At 33.5% G+C, this 22,417-nt stretch overlaps 2 protein-coding genes across 4 annotated transcripts; one reads left to right on the plus strand and one right to left on the minus strand.

Moving 5' to 3' along the window:
* Nucleotides 1–230: 230 nt before the first annotated feature.
* LOC132703301 (uncharacterized) lies at nucleotides 231–7,012 on the minus strand. The gene is made up of 3 exons (XM_060672469.1): nucleotides 6,770–7,012; nucleotides 3,378–3,481; nucleotides 231–1,679 (listed from the first exon to the last, which is right to left on the minus strand). The coding sequence occupies exons 1-3, from the start codon at nucleotides 6,828–6,830 to the stop codon at nucleotides 1,443–1,445; spliced, it is 402 nt and encodes a 133-aa protein (XP_060528452.1). The 5' UTR covers nucleotides 6,831–7,012; the 3' UTR covers nucleotides 231–1,442.
* Nucleotides 7,013–10,413: 3,401 nt separating this feature from the next.
* On the plus strand, nucleotides 10,414–22,370 carry LOC132698482 (uncharacterized). 3 transcript variants are annotated; one of them, XM_060664567.1, is made up of 11 exons: nucleotides 10,414–10,513; nucleotides 10,567–10,645; nucleotides 14,415–14,571; nucleotides 14,625–14,754; nucleotides 15,243–15,393; nucleotides 15,459–15,522; nucleotides 16,425–16,601; nucleotides 16,656–16,734; nucleotides 18,287–18,362; nucleotides 20,740–20,884; nucleotides 22,264–22,370. In XM_060664567.1, the coding sequence occupies exons 1-11, from the start codon at nucleotides 10,441–10,443 to the stop codon at nucleotides 22,333–22,335; spliced, it is 1,203 nt and encodes a 400-aa protein (XP_060520550.1). In that variant the 5' UTR covers nucleotides 10,414–10,440; the 3' UTR covers nucleotides 22,336–22,370. The 3 variants fall into 3 exon arrangements, 2 of the variants coding, with proteins under 2 accessions (XP_060520550.1, XP_060520560.1); XM_060664577.1 differs by having other exon boundaries at nucleotides 10,419–10,510; XR_009618378.1 differs by lacking the exon at nucleotides 18,287–18,362.
* The last annotated feature ends 47 nt before the right edge of the window (nucleotides 22,371–22,417 follow it).

Below are 22,417 nucleotides of genomic sequence, written 5' to 3' on the forward strand. Positions count from 1 at the left end.
ACTCAATTAAAAAATTAATATTCTGCATTTAATAATACTTCCCCTTCTACAAAACTCCTACTTGCAGACACTTTAAATGGGATAAAAAAGGATTTCATCGTACATCAGTTTGCATAAACGAGCAAAACACTACAAAAGCTGATAAAGAAAAATGCTTTATTAACGCTACTCATAGGTTTACAGGTAATATTATGAAATAGATAATTCCAAATGGCAAAGTGCGCAATATTTATTGTTAGGGGTGCAACCATCGAAGAATAAATTCGCGAATACCTGCAGTTGACGTTCTAACTTGACGCTTAACGCTTCCAACACGTTTATCGTTTAACGCTCGCAACTTATGGATCCGCGTCAATGATAATTTCGCAGTTTAAATTCTGCATCTAGTCAGGCGCAATTAGCGCTGTGGTTAGCGGTAATCAGTCCTGGGCAGCATCCGCTCACGTTGTGCTTCTCCTGGGAGCTGAACAATTATTGTTAATATTAAACCAAACGGATATATATGCGGCAATAAACGTCCCAGCCGACACGCACCCCAATTAGAGAATAAACTCGGCGCTCCTAACGAAAATCGATCATACGAATACCCGTACAAAATGAATCGTCAAATTCACGATTGATGTATAATCAAGAGAGATGGCATAGTCTCCATTTTAACGCGATGGAAATATATTGACGAGCTGAGACATCGACGGGTATATGTAAATTAAAAATCTTATTCAGCATGCGTGAACAAAATACCTTGCTAATATTTCTTTAAACATTTTCTTTAACAATGGCGATATGATTTGTAAGAAATGCCTTTTTTTAATGTGGCAATGTTACAACGAATAAACGTTTACGCTAATATAGAGAATTTTTTAACCTCGATTTTTGCTTAGTATTGTCTAGTGTAGACTTGCAAAGGACCCTGAGATGTTTGCATTATTTCTAAAACTGTGACATATTTGTTTATTTATATGTTATATTATTGTTACATTTAATCTCAAACGCCATTGATTTATTGCCCCTCTCGGGAATTATTTTCAACCACCTAGTTAACAGCGGTTAGTTTCAGAAGAAAAGCTGAAAAAAGTATACATTAAATAAGAAAGATAGTTACACGGAATTGAAAGAACTAAAGTTAGAAAAATTTTAAAAATAACGAATACAAATTACGCCACAACAGAAAAAGCCATGATCTTGGATGCTTCATAGATTTTTCCCACTGGTTTCTGAAAAAATGTAATCGATTACGGAATTTCACAGCCAAAAATCACAATTTGACAACTACCAATAAGCATTTGTTTCCTGTATTACGGTCGCCAAATCTATTTGTTCAAAATTCTAAACTTTTATATTTTATGATGGACGATTAAATGAAAGATTTTGTTTTTGAAAAAAACTTATAAAATTACATATATTTAAAATTAATTGATATCAAATCTTTACATTGAAACGTTTCAAATGTATATGTCATTAGTATTGCGTTTTTCGTTGTTCTTTTCTGCGCTGTTCTCGACTACACCCATGTCTTTTCTCAATCCCAGAGGATGAAACATATTGGACAGGTCGAATTTCCGAGAAAACAGGAATTCATCGTCTAAATCGAATTTCTTGAGCGTCGGGGTAGGTTTGGGTTTTAAGACCACACGCTGATCTTTGTCGATCTCAATAACAAAATCTTCGTAATTTTTGGGCTAAAAACATGTAGCGATGATTAAGAATCAACAGTATACAGGCGGGCCTGAATGTCGTTGGAGCATTAGACGTTTTGAGAAAACAGTCTATTGTTTCATTTTTCCAGCCGCTATGACTTTCTGATCATGTTTGTAAAATATTTTCCAGAGGTTGTGAAGATATTTATTATTTTACATTTTTTCCGGCTTAAATGGACCACAATTTAAATTCTTATTGCTGAGGTAATTGAATATTCGGCCTTAGACAAAATATGCGAAAAGTCATTTTTTCAAAATGAAATATCCTGTTATGAAATATTCCGATAGATAATGAAAAGTGCTTACAATTCATTTACGAGGTCTGTAAATTAATTAACGAGACTAGCAACATAGCCGTCTATCTCGTCCTCAGTATGGGTTTGAACTACCTCGAATCATTTGGTCGTCCGTCGCGATTTTTTTACGAAACAATTATTTTTATTGTCTTCTGAAAATGAGTGACATCAATTTCTATCGGGTTATTCTTCAGAACTGGACACAGTGTAACGGAAAATTCTTGCTAAACTTCAGTAGGCCTACAGCACAGCTCAGGTTTTTTAGAAGGAAGAGAGTCGATTGAAGATAAACCACCTTCAAGAATCGATGAAGATGTCGACAGAATCCGGGATCTTGTGCGTTCAAATCGTCTGTTGAGAGAATGACCGGACAGGAGTTGAATTTAAGTTGCACCACCGTTCATCAGATTGTGACAAATGAATTGGGGATGACAAAAATCTGCTCAAAAATGGTTTCAAAAACCATTCGCATTTTCTAGACCGTGTCATTATTCTGACAAGTCTTGTTTGAATCAACCCATAAACAAAGCGCTAGTGCATGGAGTGGCACACTTCAACGTCACCAAAAAGCAGTAATAAGGAAGTCGAAGATCAAATGCATGATGAACACACCGGTAGGTTCTTGAGGGTCATTCGTGTGAGACCAACCATGAAGAACAACTGGGTGTTGCACCATGACAATGCTCCTTATCACTCAGAAAAAACATATCTATGGTACCTCAATCTCCTTATTTGCCTCAAATGAACCCTTGCGACTTTTGGCTTCCTGAAGTTAAAAAATTTGCAACTGCCTGTGTAACCGTCAAGCTGAAAGATGTTCCAGTTTCCGAGTGCCTGGACCGCTGTAGAAGAGCCATTTTCCAGGGCTGGGTAGCTTCAGAAGGACGTCATTTTGAGGATTTCAAAAAAAGTCAGTCTACTTAATTTACATACCCCGTTTCATGTTCCTATTGGACTTAAATGGTAAGGTTGTTGTTGAAAATGTAGTTATTTTGACAGCGCCGTAAGTGTAAGGTAGCCATGAAGATACATGTATTTGTGAAAAATTGACATAAGATTGACATACAAATAGATGAAGATCAAGAATATTTTTCTAGCTATAAAACGTATGGACGGATTAGAATAGGAACAGAAAAAGTCTAACCAGATGTATCCAGCATGAATCTGAGAAAATTTGTACCAATGGAAACTTTCTATGTGTTTGCATTTTGATGTTCTTCAGAATTTCATTTGAATTCAATTGATTGAATTGAAGGCAAGGAATTAGATTTTCACAACTGCTTTATGACATCAACACTCATTTAATCTCATTGACAAACAGGGAATAAGGTGGAATGAAAGTGAGAGAGAAAGATTATGAGAAGACTTTACAAATTAAACTTACCGGACATCTTTTTTCTGTACAGGTGTACCTCTTTCCGGAACTATCACATTGGCAAAGGTTGCAATCCACTTTGAACAGCGAGTCTGGTCTGCAGATGGTGGATTCTATAAAAAAAGATCAATCACTCTTTATTAGCTATACAATCTCAATGATTCACAATATAAAATCTCTAAAACACAACGCACGTTTTTATATAATTAATTTAATTTAATTTAATTTATATAATTTAATGAAATTTTATTAAATACAACCTAAGCAGTTATTAGTACATTAGTAACTTTTTGGTTGATAAAACGATTCCGTAATCAATAAGTCGTTTGCCCTGGTTCCCAAGATAAACAAAAGTGTAAATATCTACCTATCTCTTATGTTCGATCGATAAAAGTCCGTACTGTTGAAGTGAATTCAACAGATTTTTATTTTCTGTAATAACAGTATAAACATGCAACAAATTTGATAAATGCCCCTTTGCAACGTGTTGCATACTATACTTTTCTTCTTTTCTGACGTGACGTGAAACGTGACCATCGGAACTGACAAACATGGCTAAAATATTCGGAAAATATCCGATCGCTCCCAAACTCGTGACTAAAGGACCGAAAAAGTTCGTAGTTTCAGTGAAACTGATGTCCTAAGATAACACTTTAATTATAATTGGGTGTTTTAGAGTATGGAATTGAGAAAATAATAAATCCCGGTATGTTATATATTTTATTATCAAAATCCCCGAAATTATTATATTATATTCTATTTAGAGATATTCTATATTAGAGGTTATTACATGAAAAGCTACTAAAGAGTAGAAATTTTAACAGAAATCACAGATTTTTATAATATACTTTTCAACTGTTCTTTATACTCGCCAGCTTTTATAATGACACCAAATACTTAACATAAATACTAAAAATTAATTGGTTATCTTATTTTCTCTTTTAATATTCTAAATCAACCCTGATCCAATTTCTATCAATTAGGATGCAAGCTCACTGTTGTATCAAACTTTTCAACTACTATTTAAATTATATAAAATATTCAGTGCCTCACGGGCAATAAAATATTAGACGTTTTGGGAAAATGGGGTGTAGAAATTTGTCGTTGCATGGCTGCAATTTTTCAAAATCCTAAACACTAGTTTGCTGTAGCTGCGGTTTAGAGGGTGTTTAGAAAATCGTAATTTGACTGTCTTATACAAAAAGTCAATTTTAATATTTAATATTCTGTTACCTAACTAATTTCATTAATTTAAAACAAAATTTTAAAAAAGTCACATTTTCCAAATGGAGCAGTCTATGTAATATTGAATATTCTGGTAACTTAATTAATTTAATTTTGTATTTGACTTTTTTCAATTTTGTGTAAGGTGGTAAAATCACGATTTTATATGTATATCATTTACACCTAAATGGTCAGGTTTTCGATATAACAATCGAGTTATTTCGACATATTATTCGCTAGCTAGATTGCCATAAAATAACATGTCACATGATGAAGTTATTTTTTTATTAATTATTACTCCAAAAGTGATTAAAAATAATGAAAACAGAAGCAGATTATTCCAATAAACTTCTAGGAAACCTCTCCGTAACCAAGTCCGTAACTGGAGAGGAAGGCAACAATATAAACCCCTTAGGCTATTTTTACGCTTATCTACTGCCATATTAATTAAAATCTGCATGCACTGTGTTCAAATAATTATGTATAAGTATGAGCAAAACAAGACTTGAACTTAACTCATGCTTCTATTAAAAGAATTCTTCACAATCATAGCATTTATCCATACAAATTATTAAAAGAAAAGAGTTAAAACAAATTAAACTTCGACGAAGGCATCCTTACCGAAAAACCAAAACCAAAAACATCCTAATTTTTTAACGAAGAAGGTATCTTCAATAGAAGATATGAGCAGCTTTCGGCTGACAAGAATCCAACAGCTATTAGGAAAGTTAGTTTTAACGGTTTTGATTTCCTTCAAGACAAATGCCGGTCAAATGTCTCGAAATTCTACGTATGGCTGATTGATTTTTTGAACAAGCTTCCACCGGAAAGATACAGGAACTCTTGGTATTCTCTCGATGGAGCACCAGTTGACTGTTGGGAGGAAGTAACAGAAGATTTGGCAGGTCAATCTTTAATTTTAGTTTTTTATTAGCAAGCAATACAGGGTGTCCATGGAAAATACATTTTTTTATACTTAAATTAAATCATTAATTACAGAAAGTTAGTTGTTACCTCTTAAAATGAACTTGTGTGTGTATCCAATTTCTCATCATTCTGATATTTTGAGTTAACATAGCAGAAGGAAGACGAGACAGAAATTAAAATAAATATTATTTGACTACCAAAGTAGTAAAACTAGTAAATTAGTAAAACGACACATTTTTTCACAACAGCAGTTTATATAAATTATTTAGTTTTCTCATTTTCCATAAGTTTACTGCTGTAATAATTTCAGTTTTCTAAATGGTTAAGTATCCCATCAAAAGAATTTAAATTCGGGTCTATATTTCTGTCAAAAAATATATAAATTGGTAATTAGGTATAGGTAAACATAATAAAATAATATAGGGGAAATGTATTATTATATTGTTGTGAGCAAGTACTAGCGATACTGAAAATATTTCACAGAGCAGAGTCAAAAATCTTAGTGACTAATCAAATTTTCATCAAATGTCTACCTCCCATTTTTTCAAAACTTATAAATTCCATTGACCATGAGACATTAAATTAAAAAGTTATTAAATTTTCCATTTTTTGACCGCTTTGGAATAAAAATTAATAGTTAAAAATATAACTGTTAGTTTTTTATCTGGTAAGCACATTCTTCGACAATGTCGGTTATACTTCTTTCCCTTTCTGTCTGTCTGATAGACTCTGATAAATTTTACTGTTTACAATAACACCCATTTTACAGAATAATTAATTAATAATAGTTATTTGAGATTTTTAAAATGACCTTTTGAACGGGAACGATTAACTATACATTATGAAATATCTTCCCTAGATTAACTACTAATTAATTACTATTAATTAATTAATATTTTCGGTTTTAGCGTAGGGCAATAAATATGAAATAATCCATATTTTAGAAATATTTTGGCATATTTTATTACAGATTTGGATACTTCACAAAAGTCTAAATAACTTTTGTTAAGGCAGAACAACTCTATATCCACAGATTTTTTTTACGTAAGTATTTCGGGTGCGCAAGTGAGTCAGCAAGCTCTAGGTGTTAGAATAAACATAGAGGATGTCTCCCATTTGTGTCTGTGCAACGGTTGCAATTTTTGTTTAAATAACGGCATATTTTTTTAGTACATTTAATTATATTATATTTATTGTTAGTTGTGATACAAATCGAAATTAGTTGCTTAATTTTTATGCAATTCTCTCACCTGTAATGACGATACATCCGCAAGCGACAATCAGAAGGCCAAACGCTGAGTTGGGCGTCATCGTCACAGCCAGATTTTAACTAAATTTCCGAGTTTATATCGACATTCCCGCTGGCCAAGAGGAAATGTTTAATCGCTATTTTTTAACACCGCGAACCAGTAGGCTGCGGTTTTGTTTACACAAAGGAACGCGTCGTCACCAGCAGGAATTTTTGCATTGTTCATGCTGAGTTACTGTACACCATCTTCGGTTGGTCAGTGCACCAAGTGCAGGGGCTGACGAGACAGCATCCTAGTTTATGCACCCACGCGCACACCCACCCACCGGAATTATTTTTAATGGTTCGTCTAATTAGACATCAATATATTTCCTTGCCAGTCATTGTAATACTTTTTACAGAATTGATTTACATTGATTACGTTGAATACACTGTGTTCAAAGTATGCCACCTATTTGTTTAATATTTTTAATAAACTCAATTCTGTTGAGCCTTTCAAATCATTTTTATTTTATATATTTCACATGTTTTTTATTTATTTCATTAAAAGGTAATATTATTTCCAAACTTTTTTTAAGGTAAGCGTATTTTAATTATTTTATTTTAACTATTCTCAAGAGTGACTAAGTAATAGGACTAAATACGACGTCTTCTATATCCAATAAAATTGTTTTAATGTCTAACCCAATGGATTCAGGTAGGGAGGGTTGCCAATTAGCCAGGCCGTCACTGCAACCGAAAAGATGCACAGCGGGCTTCTTTAAACTTATTCAATAAACAGTTTTCTAAAACGCAAAGCCGATTTTTCGCTATTTTTCTTTTTAGCTGTCGGTAGCTATTTACTGGTAGGTATTTCATAAAATATAACGTAAGCAGTGTTAACACTCTAATAACTGTTTATTGAATGAAACGATGGGTTTTAGTTACCGCATTAATTCCGTGGTAAGGAAGTGGTTTTTTTGATTGATAGACTTTATCGTTTTAGCGTGCACCATTTTTCAAAAGGTCATCAAAAAATCAAGGGTGTTCAAATAAGTAAGGAAATGGCCTACAGCTCTCTCAAAAAATATAACTTGTCATAGATATTCAGGGCAAAAAAAAAGTATTTTTTAAGAAAGCCGCTAACGGAACTATTAAAAAAATGGTTTACGGAATTGAAAAAGAATACTTTCTGTCTTTGCTAATTGTGTCTATTTTGAACCAGCCAAAAGTAAATTGATGTTTTTATACCAACTATCTTCAATTTTTAATAAACTTCATTTTGTTCAGCAATTCCAGTCATTTTTATTTTGCATATTTTACGTGATTTTAATGAATTATTTATATAGTATAGATATACATATGTTATATGTGTTACGGTTGCTAACACTAATAAAAAAAAATAATTGTAAATTTCTAGTACATATGGGAACCGTATTTACCAGCGCCACCGTGAGCTACACGATGATCTCAATTTTTGCCCTAGGAGGCGGGTAATATTAACGCTCTTAGAATTTTAGGGAAAAGTAATAAAACTGCAATAGAAAATGTAAAACGCAACAAAAGGAAAATAATAATATTTCCTCTTGGTAGTTTAAAAGGACGGAACCGTACTATAACTGAAAAATAAAATAATCGTGAAGTTAAGGAAGGTGGGTTGCAATAATGAAATTTTCCACTTTTTATTTTCCAATAGAGAGTAAAACGAATAATCTATTATATGTGCAGGGTGTTGATTAGTTTGCACCATATCTACAGCCCTATTTTAAAGAATTAGAAAAAAACTTTAAATGCGAAAAATGAAGGGTTTTCTATCTGTTATCTTTTGATAATTATAGATTACAAAAAAATAAGGTGCAAATCTATCAAACTCCGATAACTTGTATTATTTTGCTTAGGTGAAATTACTAAAACTTTATAGATTTTTTATTTAAGTTTTAGTAATTTCACATAACATTTAAAAGTGAATATTGGAAAAACGGCTAAAGATAATTCTGGCGATTTGCAAATTTAGATATCCATGGATATCCTCGTTGTAAAGTTAATTTTTCTCGGCGATTTTTTTTAAGTAATTAACACGTTGACTGCCAACTACGAGATACTTGTAGACTGCGACGTCAACTACGAGTTATCTCGTCCTGTGTTTACTTGCAATTTTTGTCCAGCTACGATTAAACACGCAATATAGAAAGTGCTAATTTCGATAGATGGCTTCTGGGAAAAGAAAATTCATTAAAATACAGTAAAAAAAAACAACTCCGAGATAATTCACAAGCCCTTAAAAAACATGATTTTTGATGATACCTATAGACTAGAAAAGAGTTTTTAATAAGATAATGTGATATGATAAAATCGAATTATCATTTTGGCCAGTTTTCTGAAAATTGCCGTAGCAATCAACGGTTTAATACAAATAAAAAGTCACATTCATGTCACATAAATTTACATCATCATCTCCACTTTCACTTTGGGCATTAATGCCTGTTAATACATCCATATTTTCCGTGTTTTACCTAACATTCGGCAGTCTGGGCAGGTATAATTGTTTTGAGGTATTTGTTCGGTGCTCATCCATATTTTTCTGTCATCTTTAATCTTTTATGACGTTAAGTTCTTTTCTCATGTTTTCATTTAATATTTGGTCTCTTCTTCTACAGCGTTTTACCCTTCTTAAAAATTACACTTCTTGGGCCTGTTCTGCTTTCTTCTTGCTTTGTCGTTGTCCATATCTCACTTCCATATGTAAGAATTCGCACAGCAACAGTTTAGTATAGTTTTAATTGTGCTTCTTTTCTGGTTTTGTACTTTAACGTTCTTGTGATTGTTCCAAATATATAAGCATAACAAATGTTGCACCCTAGATATTGAAAGTATTGTATTTGTTCCAAAACTTTATTGTTTATATTGTTTCCTCTGTTGAATTTTCAATATTGATCACATAATTGTTGTAGTCGTCTTCATTTTCTGTTATTTCTGTTTATGCGGATTCCAGCTATGTGTCACGATTTTTATCAATCTAGATTTATACCGATTCAGTCACCAAATTAACACAAAAAAAATGGATAAATGATAAATGGAATGCGGAAGCCTGGAATGTGAAAGGTATAACTAAAAAAATAAACTAGGCTAAAGAAACCGAATGCATGGCTCTACAGATATATATTGTTATATCATTTTGATAGATTTGCAACTCATGTGTATTACCATATTACTTAATCTAAACCCTTTTTAGAACATTCTATGTGTAGTATAATTAACCAGATCAACTTAAGAACTTTGCAGTAGTATTTAGATGCCTTTGTAATGGATGTGCTGGGTTTTCATACATGTTTCTATCCCAATTTTAATAGATAAATAACTAAATATATAGGTGAATTGCAATTTGTTAGTGCGGTAGATACACTTCGATTAAATTAAGCTTGAACTATTGTTTTTATTTTTGTTGCTACAAATCCGGTTTGATGTATTTATTGCATAGAGTAGATGCCCCTGTAGGTTTGTATATTTTTTAAAACCCGCCAAAATAGTCGCGCTTGTTGTGGCGAGACGAACTTGAGGAACAAAACGAAACCATTTATCAAAGCGTGACCCTATGACCGCTTTTCTTTATCGTTTAGATTAGAAAACCGTCCGTAAACACTTTAAAATTAAATTTTTCTCATCCACAGGCGCGTCCCTGTTGCGTGAGGCAAAATGGACCGCCTTACGGCTTTCGGTATCCTTTGGGTCTTGGGGGTGGAATCATTTTCGGCCGTTCTGTCGGGTGGTAAAACTCTCGGTGGTTCGAACCTTATTCATAATGAGAAAAACGAATTTTAGGTTCAGACGAAAACTCGCTAGACGGTGATGCCGATGTGTCTGGCAGCGATGCTCTGGATAACTATCCCTTGATCGACGGGTGAGCTATTTTTGTATTTTCTGTGGTATAAAAAAACCGTAAGAAACATATTTGAGTTTCTTGGGCTGGTATTACACAAAGAATTTTTTCTAAACTGTCTTCTTCTTTTTAATCGCCTTCAAATACTTAACATCATTTTCAATGGTTTAATAGGGGAAAATTATGTTTTTATTATAATGAATATATCGGCATTTGACCTTAGCCTCCCCTTACTTTATTTTTTCATTAAGCCGCTGAAAATAATTACTAATATAGTTAAAAAAGTTATTATGCCTTCTCTGTTATACTTAGACCAGAATTATAGCGCTTTTATAACCGACCTCGTGATTAACTTTCCCTACTGTTTATTACTCCAAAAACGCAGCCCCTTATAGAACACCCTGCCTAGTAGACGCTTACCCGTAACCATTCCTGTACATAAAAAAATTCATACAAAGTAACAATTTATTACGTTCTATGTCATTTGTTTTTATTGACGTTCCTAATTCCCCTTCTCAATTTCTTCTAAAATTGCAAACATTCAAAACAATTTGTTTAGCATTCGAAGGCAAATGGATCCGTATTTTTATTTGCTGAGATATTTCGTCTTCTAAACTATCATTAGGTTTAACTACCATCTCCACTTCCCCTTCAAATTCCGCTTATTTTCCAAGTCTTTTAACAGAGGAACATCTGCTTCATTCCACGGTCTCCACATTTTAAAGTGTTAAAAAAAAAGAACCTTCAAAAAATGTTTAATTGTAAGATTCTAATAAATATTTATCTGTATACTTACAACGTATTTTTATCTACGGCAATATAAAGTATAGTCTTAAAAAAGATTGTTGTTTACAAATCGAAGAACTATATAGAAGACACAAAAATATAAGAAGGATCGTTAATCGACAGACACACACGATAAAAATGATTATTTTCAAACTTACCTTTAAGATAAATAGAGTACAGGTACGTTCGCTTACCCCATATTGTAATTTAGATTAAACTAGACCGATACATATCCCCTGATGTTAAAATAAGGCCCCACATTGCAAAAACTGCTGTATTACTTAAATGAAATCAATATCTGGAACTTGGAATGTCCTCACGTAACCCGGACTTAAATAAAAAAAAGACTAGTTAGGCATCATGTACCTGCCTTAATTAACCTACAAAGGTCAGAGGGTGTTGTTTTTTTGAAATAGAGAATCCTACCTTAGGCAACCATCCAAAACTTAATAACAAGCTTCTTCACATGTTAATTAAAAAATAAATGTTTTCTAACACATAATTACAACAATTTTCTGGATCATTAATTTTGAACAAGGGTTTTCGGCTTCAAAGTTCAAATATTTTGCTAGAATTTTTACTCCATAACCAGTACCTCCAAGTCTTTAACAAAATTTATTAATGTCTATGAAAATTTCATGGCGAAAACTCATCAATGGTAACATTTCTGTCATAATCATAAATTATAAATTTTACCATTGAAAAAACTCAAATATGAGGAAACAATTCTTGTTTCGAAAATGACCAAATTAGGTTTGGCTTGCGTTTGCGTACGCTTGGATAACTTTCAGGGGTGATGTCATAGTCAAAATACATGATTAAATTTATTCTCGAATTATTTCTTTTTTGGATATTGGGAATCTAATGAACGTTTTTATGTGAAATGTGTTTTATCAGTATTTTTGGTCTTATGTTATATTATATATTATATTATATTATATTATGTTAATATTTGTTGTGGGCGACACCTCTGAAATATGAAGCCAAAGGCAAGATAGGTCACCTGACAAATTTTCATAAGGAATATCCAATTATAAGGCAGCACAATATAACTAAACTATATACTAAGATGATCACAGCACAAACTTATAAAACTAGAGAAATAAAACGAAATTCTACATTATTACCGTTAACAGTCGATTAAAATGTCCAAAACTGATGGAAAATATCGTGCTTACTGACTATACTATTACACCAACGAAATAGTGGCAAATTGAACAAATAATTTGATCTTACTTATATCCACAACAAAATTATCTCTACTACGAAGCATGACAGGTCAGCAATTTAGGGAGACAACCTGTACATTACATCATTACAGTCTACTTGATTGTTTAAGCAAAAGCAAATTATAAAACTGCCTAAACTCGATTGTGGCGAACTCTATTAAACTTGTAATTTACTAAATTAATCATTTTTTGAGCTATTATCTTGATTCGGGTTTAAAGGCCGTCGTCGGTTGGAATTACTTCCTAACGTTTCGCTAGCACGAGTGGCGAGCTTCTTCAGAGGTCCTTCCATCTCCGATGTTGGACGTAGACTACGTGCTAGCGAAACGTTGGGAAGTAATTCCAACCGACGACGGCCTTTAAACCCGAATCAAGATAATAGCTTATCAACGGGCCGCGAAAGCCTTAACCAATTAATCATTTTTTATTTGAACTTTTTCAAGTTTCATACTTTACATAGAAAGGATTCCAAATCGTGGCAGATAACTCTAAAACTGGTCGCACTATCAATTTGCTAGTTTGTAACAACAGCAGTAACTGACCCCATGGTTTTCGTAGTCGAATTTCAATTTAAAATCTAAATAAACTTCCAAGTCTTTAATGGTATTAACGAAAGATATTCTCATACCCCCAACGAAAAGATCCTTTTTGGTGGTGTGTTGGCACGTGAGATAATGTTTGAGTTGCACTTTTCCGCGTTCAATTGCAGTAGTGAACCAACGGTCAAGGTCACAATGAACCTGTGGGAGTATTTATACTTAAAGAGTATATTATGCAACAAGTGCGGTACACGGCGAGTTTGACACGAGCGGAGCGGGTTTTTAATAAACGAGTGAGTTAAAAAGTTTATCGAACGTGTTGCATATTATACTTTTTCTACGATCGTTAGTTTTTAGGTATATTTTCGCAAAACAACACGAATACATTCACTGACATGACTCTCAGAATCGACAAACGTAAAAATTCAAAGCGTGGGAGATATCTCCCAAAACATCCGATTGCTTCCAAACCCGTGCGGTAAAATCCCGGAATGGCTTGGAAACTGACCTGGTAAAGTGAGGCTTCCAGTATTTTAGAGAAGGGAGTAGAAAAAAGAATTTAGAGAAATGAAAAATGTGACACACCGGAGGTAAATAACACGCGACTGGAGAAGTAACAATTTAAGGCTAAGTACGTCCTGATAGATAAGAGGCCAATAGAGCCAAAAGTGATCCGTGCACACCCAAAAAGTCTAATTTCTTAACCTCTCTCTCATCAAACGAAATCAAAATATTTTATGTATGGTACTAGGTTGGTACTGAATGCTTTTTATAAAATCTATGCTGTACCACAGGCAAGTGACCACTTGAGAAAAGGAACAATTCTTGAGTTACTTGATTCGAAGATCTTACCGAAATTGTGCAGAAGAGAAACTACCACTGAACCAGTGAACTTCCCTCCTCCGAATGGAAAATTGGGATAACCGGAGCACACTTTCTGGAAAGACTCCGCAGTTCAGACATTTATAATACAACAGATAAAGTGGATATTGTACAGATTCCCACACATGTATAAAGATTAAACAATTCAACTTATGGCCATGCTTGTTATTTTTTCTTTTTAGTTGAAACAAAAGACCAAAAATGTTTCGTCTCACTCCTCAGACCTATTTCGGTTCTGTGAACATAAGCTTTGTAATCCCGTTTAATAGTTTTTTTAAATTATGAAGGTGCTTCTATCAACATTTTCGACTTAAAAATGCATTTTCTTAGCAAAAATACGCTTTATTTTTATAGCCACAACGACCTGGCCTACAACCTAAACCGGTTCCTGAAAAACCAAATAACCGATTTTGATTTCGAAAGCGACGTTGGGAAACAGGTCGCATTTTCTAAATGTGACATGTGCCATACGGATTTGCAGAAGCTACGGAAAGGTCGACTGTCGGCCCAAGTATTGAGGGTTCGAATTTAGTTAATATTCGATTAATATTTTGACGATTACAGTTTTGGGCGGCGTATATTAGTTGCAATAATCCCGGAAACCCGGTGTCCAACACGTTGGAACAGATTGACGTAATCAAAAGATTAATCAGAAAGTACCCAAACGATTTGGTGTTTGCAACTTCCAGCGACGGTATGGTTATACTATAGACATATCACTCATCTTTTTCCAGATGGCCACGCTTCCATTCCAATTTTTTGATTAAGATTAATTCAAAGTTTCGTCAATCAAAAACTTACTTTTTTCTTGACAGTGAATTAAATCATAGATGGTCTGTGATCTACCCCGCAGATTATTCGAAATTTCAAACGACATGGAAAAATTTTGAGTACATTTTTAGTAATATTTAGCAAGAGATTTTATTAAACATTTTTCTGCTTTCATTGTACATTACTTATTAACCTAAACCAGATTTACAAACATTATACTGGGTAATTTATACACGAGTTGTTTTTTATTCAAACTCATTTCTGAATCACACTGAAAATTCTAAAATAACGCTTATCATTTTAAATGATATACTTCACTTGGTTGAAAAATATGTACATATTTAAAAAAAATAGTCTTCCCCCATTCTAGACCGTGTATATTTTTGTATAATATAAAATTATTTATCTCAGATATAGCGGCAGCGTTTAAAGAAAAGAAAATAGCGTCATTCATAGGCGTGGAAGGGGGTCACTCCATCGACAACAAACTCTCCGTCCTTCGTGCGTATTACGACCTAGGGGTGAGATACCTAACTCTGACGCACACGTGCGATTTAAGATGGTGGGTATCAACTAAGCGGGTGGGTATAAATGTTCTCTGGACATCAATCATCATTATATTTCCAGGGCTGATTCGGCTACGGTCGACATCAAAGGTTCACCAAAAAACAATTTATCAGATTTTGGACGGGTGAGCATATTTTTATTCATCTCAATTCCTTACGTAGAACGTAATGTAACGTTGTGTGTAGGTGACACCTTATAATATAATACTTCTCATAATTATTCATTTTAATTATACATGATGTTTTATTAATAATGGACCTAGGTCAACCGGATACACTATACGGATCAAAAAATGATCGTTGATGCAATTATTATTTCTTATCCGAATGTTAGACTTCAAATTGTCGCAGTATTGATTAGTTTTGGTTAGTCAATTATTATTCAAGCAGTCAAGTATTGTTGAAAAATGTATGTCTTCGAAGAAACAGATTGAAAAATCTTCCAAAGTAACTCATGAATACTTAGAACAATGACCGATAGTAAAATTTAATATTTTATAGTTTTGATATTTGAAGAATTTTAATGAGATTAAATTTAAAATTATTATGGCACTGAATTACAAAAAGATTTTTTTTCCAATTGTAAGACGCATTGGACTTTGAACAAAGCAAAAAAATGTCGAGGCTACTGTTGTTTCTACTTTCGCTCTATCATCGTCGTCACAATAAAGGGTAAATGCCAAGAAAGGTATCCTCTTAGCATTTGCTAACCAAAGGTATCCTTGGCACATACACAACTGATGAGAAAATCATCAATTATGAAGCAGAGCGAAATATCTGGGGTAATCTCAGACAAAAAGGTGTACCTAGAATGATATTCCCTAATGTATCAAAATTCGGATATTTTCAAGATATTTGGATCCATGGCTACTAATTGATGAAATGGTCAATGGAATACGCTGTATACCCCAAATTAGAAAAAACAAAGTTCTTCTCTCTATAAAATCACAATTTTTTTAACAATAAAATATTTTCTAGTCAAATTATACTGTGAATTAAGTTAGCTAGGCTGATTTTTGTTTATTAGAAAATAGTGCTGGAGATGAATAGATTGGGTATGCTGGTGGATTTGTCTCATGTTTCCAAAAACGTGATGCTGGATACACTGAAAATCAGCCGAGCGCCGGTGATATTTTCCCATTCATCAGCCAGAAAAATTTACGATCACGTAAGAAACGTAGACGATGACGTATTGGTTAAACTGGTGAGTGAGCAGGATATCAATTTGGTGAGCAAACTGAAATTGTTTCTCTTACAGGCCGAAAACGATGGAATAATAATGGTCAATTTCTATACTGACTTTGTGGGCCCCAACGCGACCATTCGGAATGTTGCTTGTAAGTAAAAAATAACAATGCCTTTAGATCAGGTGAACATTTTTATCATTTGGGTGTATCCACAGATGTGCAAATACAGTCTGATCTAAATTAAGTGTCACTCCTTGGTAACTCTGTTATGACTAGATATGATTACGATGGTGAGAACAGAAAAACAGAGTTTAAGAAAAAAATGAAGAAAATGCACTCCTTTTAAATGGAATACCCTGCATATGTTTGCCCTTATAAACTCCGACAAGCTCAGGTGCTTTTGGCAGGGAATGCAGAGACAAGACTTTTTTGTCATTGCTATGTTAACTTTTTCAGCGAAAACATAAATAATTTTCGGTATACTTTATGGACTGAAGAATGAAAATTTTGAAGTTCTGGAATTTATAATCGAAAAATCATTTTTGGTCAAAAGAAAATTTATTACTACTACAACCCCGAGTTCCACAAGTTCGTCTCAGCCTTAACGATTGGTGAGGTAATCGAACCGACTTTGTATCTATACTCATTACAAAGTTACCAATCACGAATACTGATGCATTTATGAATACTTATATTTATGAATTCATGAATGGTGGCTATGGTAACCTCGTAAGGAGGTAGAAAATAATTGCCAGAAGGCAATAAATCATTGGCGTGTGAGATTATAACAAAATTTTAAAATTGTGAATTGTTCGGAAATCTAGAATAGATAATACTAATACACAAAACAAGAAAATAAGTACACCAGCCTATGACCAGGTCTTCGATTTGTTTACATGAAATGATACTTCCAATTTAAACCGGCAAGTACTTGGCACAGTATTACGGCACTTTTGCTATCAGTCTTTGGAATAGCAATATCCAAAAACACCTTTTCATTTTCAGAAAGTAGTACAAGACGCACGTGAATTCGTTGTAACGTCACATTAAAAAAATATGCATTTCACAAACCATCTCGCAATTTTTAAAAAAACAAGTCTTTATTTTATAGGTAATACGAAATATAATCAAGACAATTTATTAACGTATATTTATCTAAAATTTTGAATACGTAAAAATATTTGGTCAACTTTTCGGGAAACAATTTTTGAATGTGCTAGTTTTTCTAGATATGCATTTTGTGCAGCACTTTTTCTTATTTCTACCAGTGACGTTTCTCCGTACTTTGAAGAAGAAAATAGCACTGGATACTGACATTTTTTCAGCTGGGCCGTTCTAATTACTAATAAATCACTAATAAATGATAAAAAAAGTTTAAGAATTTAAACTAAATTATTATAAAAAAATATGGGACATCACCTTCTTTCCTTAACAGGCATGTCCATTTTTGCCTGAAATCTTCTAAAGTGTTAAAAGAGGAATTTTATGAACTAGACATACGAACGTCCATCAAAGTGTTCTGCGTAGAAAAAATGGAAAATGGTTTTGGTCATGGAAAGATTATTTAAAAATATTTAAGACCGACAGCTTATTTTAAGTCAACAAACGGCAAAACAAAGAAAAACATGTATTTATTATATATTATAAATGTTACAGAATTGATATACAAAATTTACGAATTTTTTTCTACGAAATCTTACAGACCATATCAATCACATTGTGGACGTTATCGGAGTAAACCACGTGGGAATTGGTGCTGATTTCGATGGAGTTCCAAGGTAAATACAAACAGTGCAAAAATCAATCGCATTGTTATACTGCACAGAACGAATCCCATAGAGCGTCTTATTAAAAGCAAAATTTCTAGTTTGAATAAAGTTTAATATTTTCACACTACTATAGGTCAGTTTATCGCTTAGGTACATTATCGCCTCATAACAAAAAAAAAGTTCTTTGCTTCATTTTTTTTCCAAAGAAACTTCCACAAGCTACTTTAATACTATTAATACTTGTTCATTAAACAGTCGCTCCGCTGCACTTGTTGCATAATATACTAGAAATGTCCGAAGTGGCTCGAATCCGTGGGAAACGAAACTGACGTGGTAAAGTGTATAAAATAGTGTAGTGCAGCGGAGCGAGTTTTTAATAAACGAGTAAGTTAAAAAGTTTTTCTACTCCCGTCTGTAAAATACCTAATTACACACCGATCTGGAGCGCGGGAACCGTCACTTTACCACGTCAGTTTTATTCCCCACGATTTCGAGTCATTTCGGACATTTCCGGGATGTTACCGCACGGATTTGGGAGCGATCGGATGTTTTCGGAGATATTTCCCACGCATTGAATTTTGAAATTTGTCAATCCTGACGGTCATGTCAGTGAATGTACTTGTGTTGTTTTGCGAAAATGTACCCAAAAACTAACGGTCGTAGAAAAAGTATAGTATTCAACACGTTCTGTAAACTTTTTAACTCACTCCTTTATTAAAAACTCGCTCCACTGCGCTCCGCTCGTGTCAAATGTCGTTTACCACACTTGTTGCATAATATACTATTACCGAACATTTTCGCAAAACAACACAAATACATTCACTGACATGACCGTCAGAATTGACAAACGTCAAAATTCAAAAAGTGAGAAATATCTTCAAAAACATCCGATTGCTCTCAAACCCGTGCGGTAAAATACCGGAAATGTTCGAAGTGGCTCGGATTCATAGGAAACGAAACTGACGTGGTAAAGTGACGCTTTCCGCACGCTAGATCGGTGGGTAATTAGGTATTTTACGGACGGGAGTAGAACGCCTTGAATTTTGACGTTTATCAATTCTGACAGTCATGTTAGTGAATGTATTCGTGTTCTTTTGCGAAAATGTATCCAAAAACTAACGGTCGTAGAAAAAGTATAGTATGCAACACGTTCGGTAAACTTTTTAACTCACTCGTTTATTCAAAACTTGCTCTGCTGCGCTCCGCTCCGCTCGAGTCAAATGCCGTTTTTCTACTCCCTTCTGTAAAATACCTAATTATATACCTATATCTAGAATGCGAAAAACGTCACTTTACCACTCGAGTTTCTCGTCCCACGTATCCGAACCCCTTCGGACATTTTCGGTATATTACCGCACGAGTTTGGGAGCAATGGGATGTTTTCCGAAATTTTAACGCACTTGCATAATACACTATAATATCGAGTCCGGGCTACTAATCGGTCAACTTATATTGATATTCCATATTTAGAACGAAATTTTTTGACCCAAATTATATTGTGAGGCGCACCATCTTCTTGCTATATTGTTTGTATTGATATCCCGATATTTTGTGTTCCAGTTAATTTTTCAGTTAGCAAAAGAGGACCCAACATATGTGTGTCAATAACACCACATCAAACATTGACCGACTGCTACCCTTGGATTTTTATTTCATGTATCTGTGTACGATTATTTATAGACCACTATGGCGTATTTTGTCTACTACAGCTTTGTCTGGTAGTAAGCGGACGTTCAACGGTCTACAAAAAATATTTTTTAAATTATTGTTTTAAAATTCCAAACAATACTGCATCCTCATTTCGCATTCTTTACTAAGCATATAAGTTTTACCAAATTTATATACAGTGCATACTCCATCAAAACTCAGCAGATTGAACTGCGACAAATACTTGTCTTCTGTTAGGCTGCGGCAACAGAACAAAGCGGATATGCTTCAAGCAACCCTAATATACTTGTTATATTTTCTTCATTCAAAACACGAAGTCAACGTTCTGCAGAAGTTATACCCTTTTTTTATTCTGATAGTGTATATTATTCTTTCACGGATGATGAACTGGCGAAATAGCAGTTTAATAGCAATAATAACTGTGTCAATAACTTATTAATCAATTTCGCTTAGCGAAATGTAAGGACGACTTTAATTGTCAGTCACAGAACTATACGAAATTAAATGAAAATTTCCTATTTTTGTCAATTTCTGGAAAACATGAAGTATTCTATTGAATACCGATAAACTATGCAGGATGTTCCATTAAAAAATTTCATGTTGCTAACCCTATATTTTGTTTTTTATTTACCTTTATATTTTTAAAAACAAAATTGTTATCAAGATAAATTGCACGCATGGTACATACTTATAGCAGAAAACGTTTTTATATCTACAGTACACCGCAAGGACTGGAAAATACTTCCAAATATCCACAGCTGTTTGATGTGTTGAGACAATTGGACCCGAATCGCTGGACAATCGGAAATTTAGAACTGTTGGCAGGTCGAAATTTTGTGAGGGTTTTTCGAAAAGCGGAACAAGTGAGTCTGTCTGAAGTTCAGGGTATATTTCTGTCGAACCATTAATAAAGTCTAACAAAATATTCTACTCCCTACCCCAAAATACCTAATGGTACACTGATCAGGTATGCACAAAGTATCACATTGAAGCGTCAGCTTCATTAAACACTGTCGCAATCAGGTACTTTAGTCAAGAGTTTTGTGAAACTGAAGGTTTTCCGAATATATTTGAAATAGTATGCAACAGGTTTATAAACCTCTTCGGGCAATCGTTATTAAGCACTTGCTCCTCTGCGCCCGCTCATTGTTGATAAAACTTATTGCATTCTTTTTGATAATATAAACTGGAGATTAAATTTGTGAAATGCAAAAAGACGCGGACATAAACCATACTCATACTTTCTAAAATATTTATACTCCTGCTACGTTATGCCAATTCAAAATAGCCAACAGCGTTAATTGAAATGGAACTCCATGCAACTTTTGTTAGCATTCTCCTATACCTATCTAACTACCTCTTTCTATTATTTAGAAAACAAAATTCATTTTTGAAAAAAAAAGTGTTATTGCAGCATATTATTTTTCCGCAGGTAAGCTAGCTATTTTAAAATGTTACAGGGGCTAACTAATACATTTGTTTGAATGACCAACACGAGACTCTGATGCTAATTCATACAGTTTTAAATGGAGCAGGAAGTTTTAAAACGAGTGATAATCTTTATTCATTCAAATCCAAGAAAAAATGTTTTAGCTAAACCGTGTTTTTTCAAAAATATATTGAGGTTTAGTAAAATCAGAAACCATACTATACCATTTGAATTTCCAATATTATCGTTTGTTTCGAGTTGAATTGGTAATCCTGCAGGTATACTTGGCCACACAGCAAATTTCATAAAAGAAATATATTTAGTTCTCTAGAACTTCTAACAATACACTACCCAACGTAAATCAGCCTTCCTTTTCCAACAACATCAAAAAATATTGGAAAGGGACCTACACATCACTTCCCAACATATAGGAATAAGCCCATGAGCATGTCATTTCAAAAGAAAATTTAAAGGCAGGCATGGAATATCATTTTCTCTTCTGAACACAAATGCGATCGCCTCTTGAGGTATAATGGACACCACAAATATTTTATAACAAATCTTGAGAACCAATTTTCTGAAAAACTAGTATTTTTGCTATTTGCCATTCAACCCCACCTGACCATAAGTTTTTTACAAGTGTAATAGATAGTCCCGCAAACATTGATAATAACTTGCAATAAAATTTGTTACCTACTAATAAATTTTCTCTTTCACACACAAAAATATATATTTTTTCAATTTTCTAAAAAAATATGGGAATGTAAGAAAACTAACCAAAACTATATTCTACCCCTTTTCTCAATTATCCAGGTCAGAGAAAACTTAAGTGGTGTGCCACCAGCAGAGGACATCTTAGATGAGATATTTTACCATATGATTTGATTTGCTCACTAGCAGTTGTATGTAGTTTACTAAAGGTTGAAATACATTCATTACAAAGAATACAATAAAATATTTCAAAAAA

This window comes from Cylas formicarius, unplaced genomic scaffold (genome assembly GCF_029955315.1).
Source record: "Cylas formicarius isolate icCylForm1 unplaced genomic scaffold, icCylForm1.1 PGA_scaffold_10__41_contigs__length_53128322, whole genome shotgun sequence".
Taxonomy (NCBI): domain Eukaryota; kingdom Metazoa; phylum Arthropoda; class Insecta; order Coleoptera; family Brentidae; genus Cylas; species Cylas formicarius.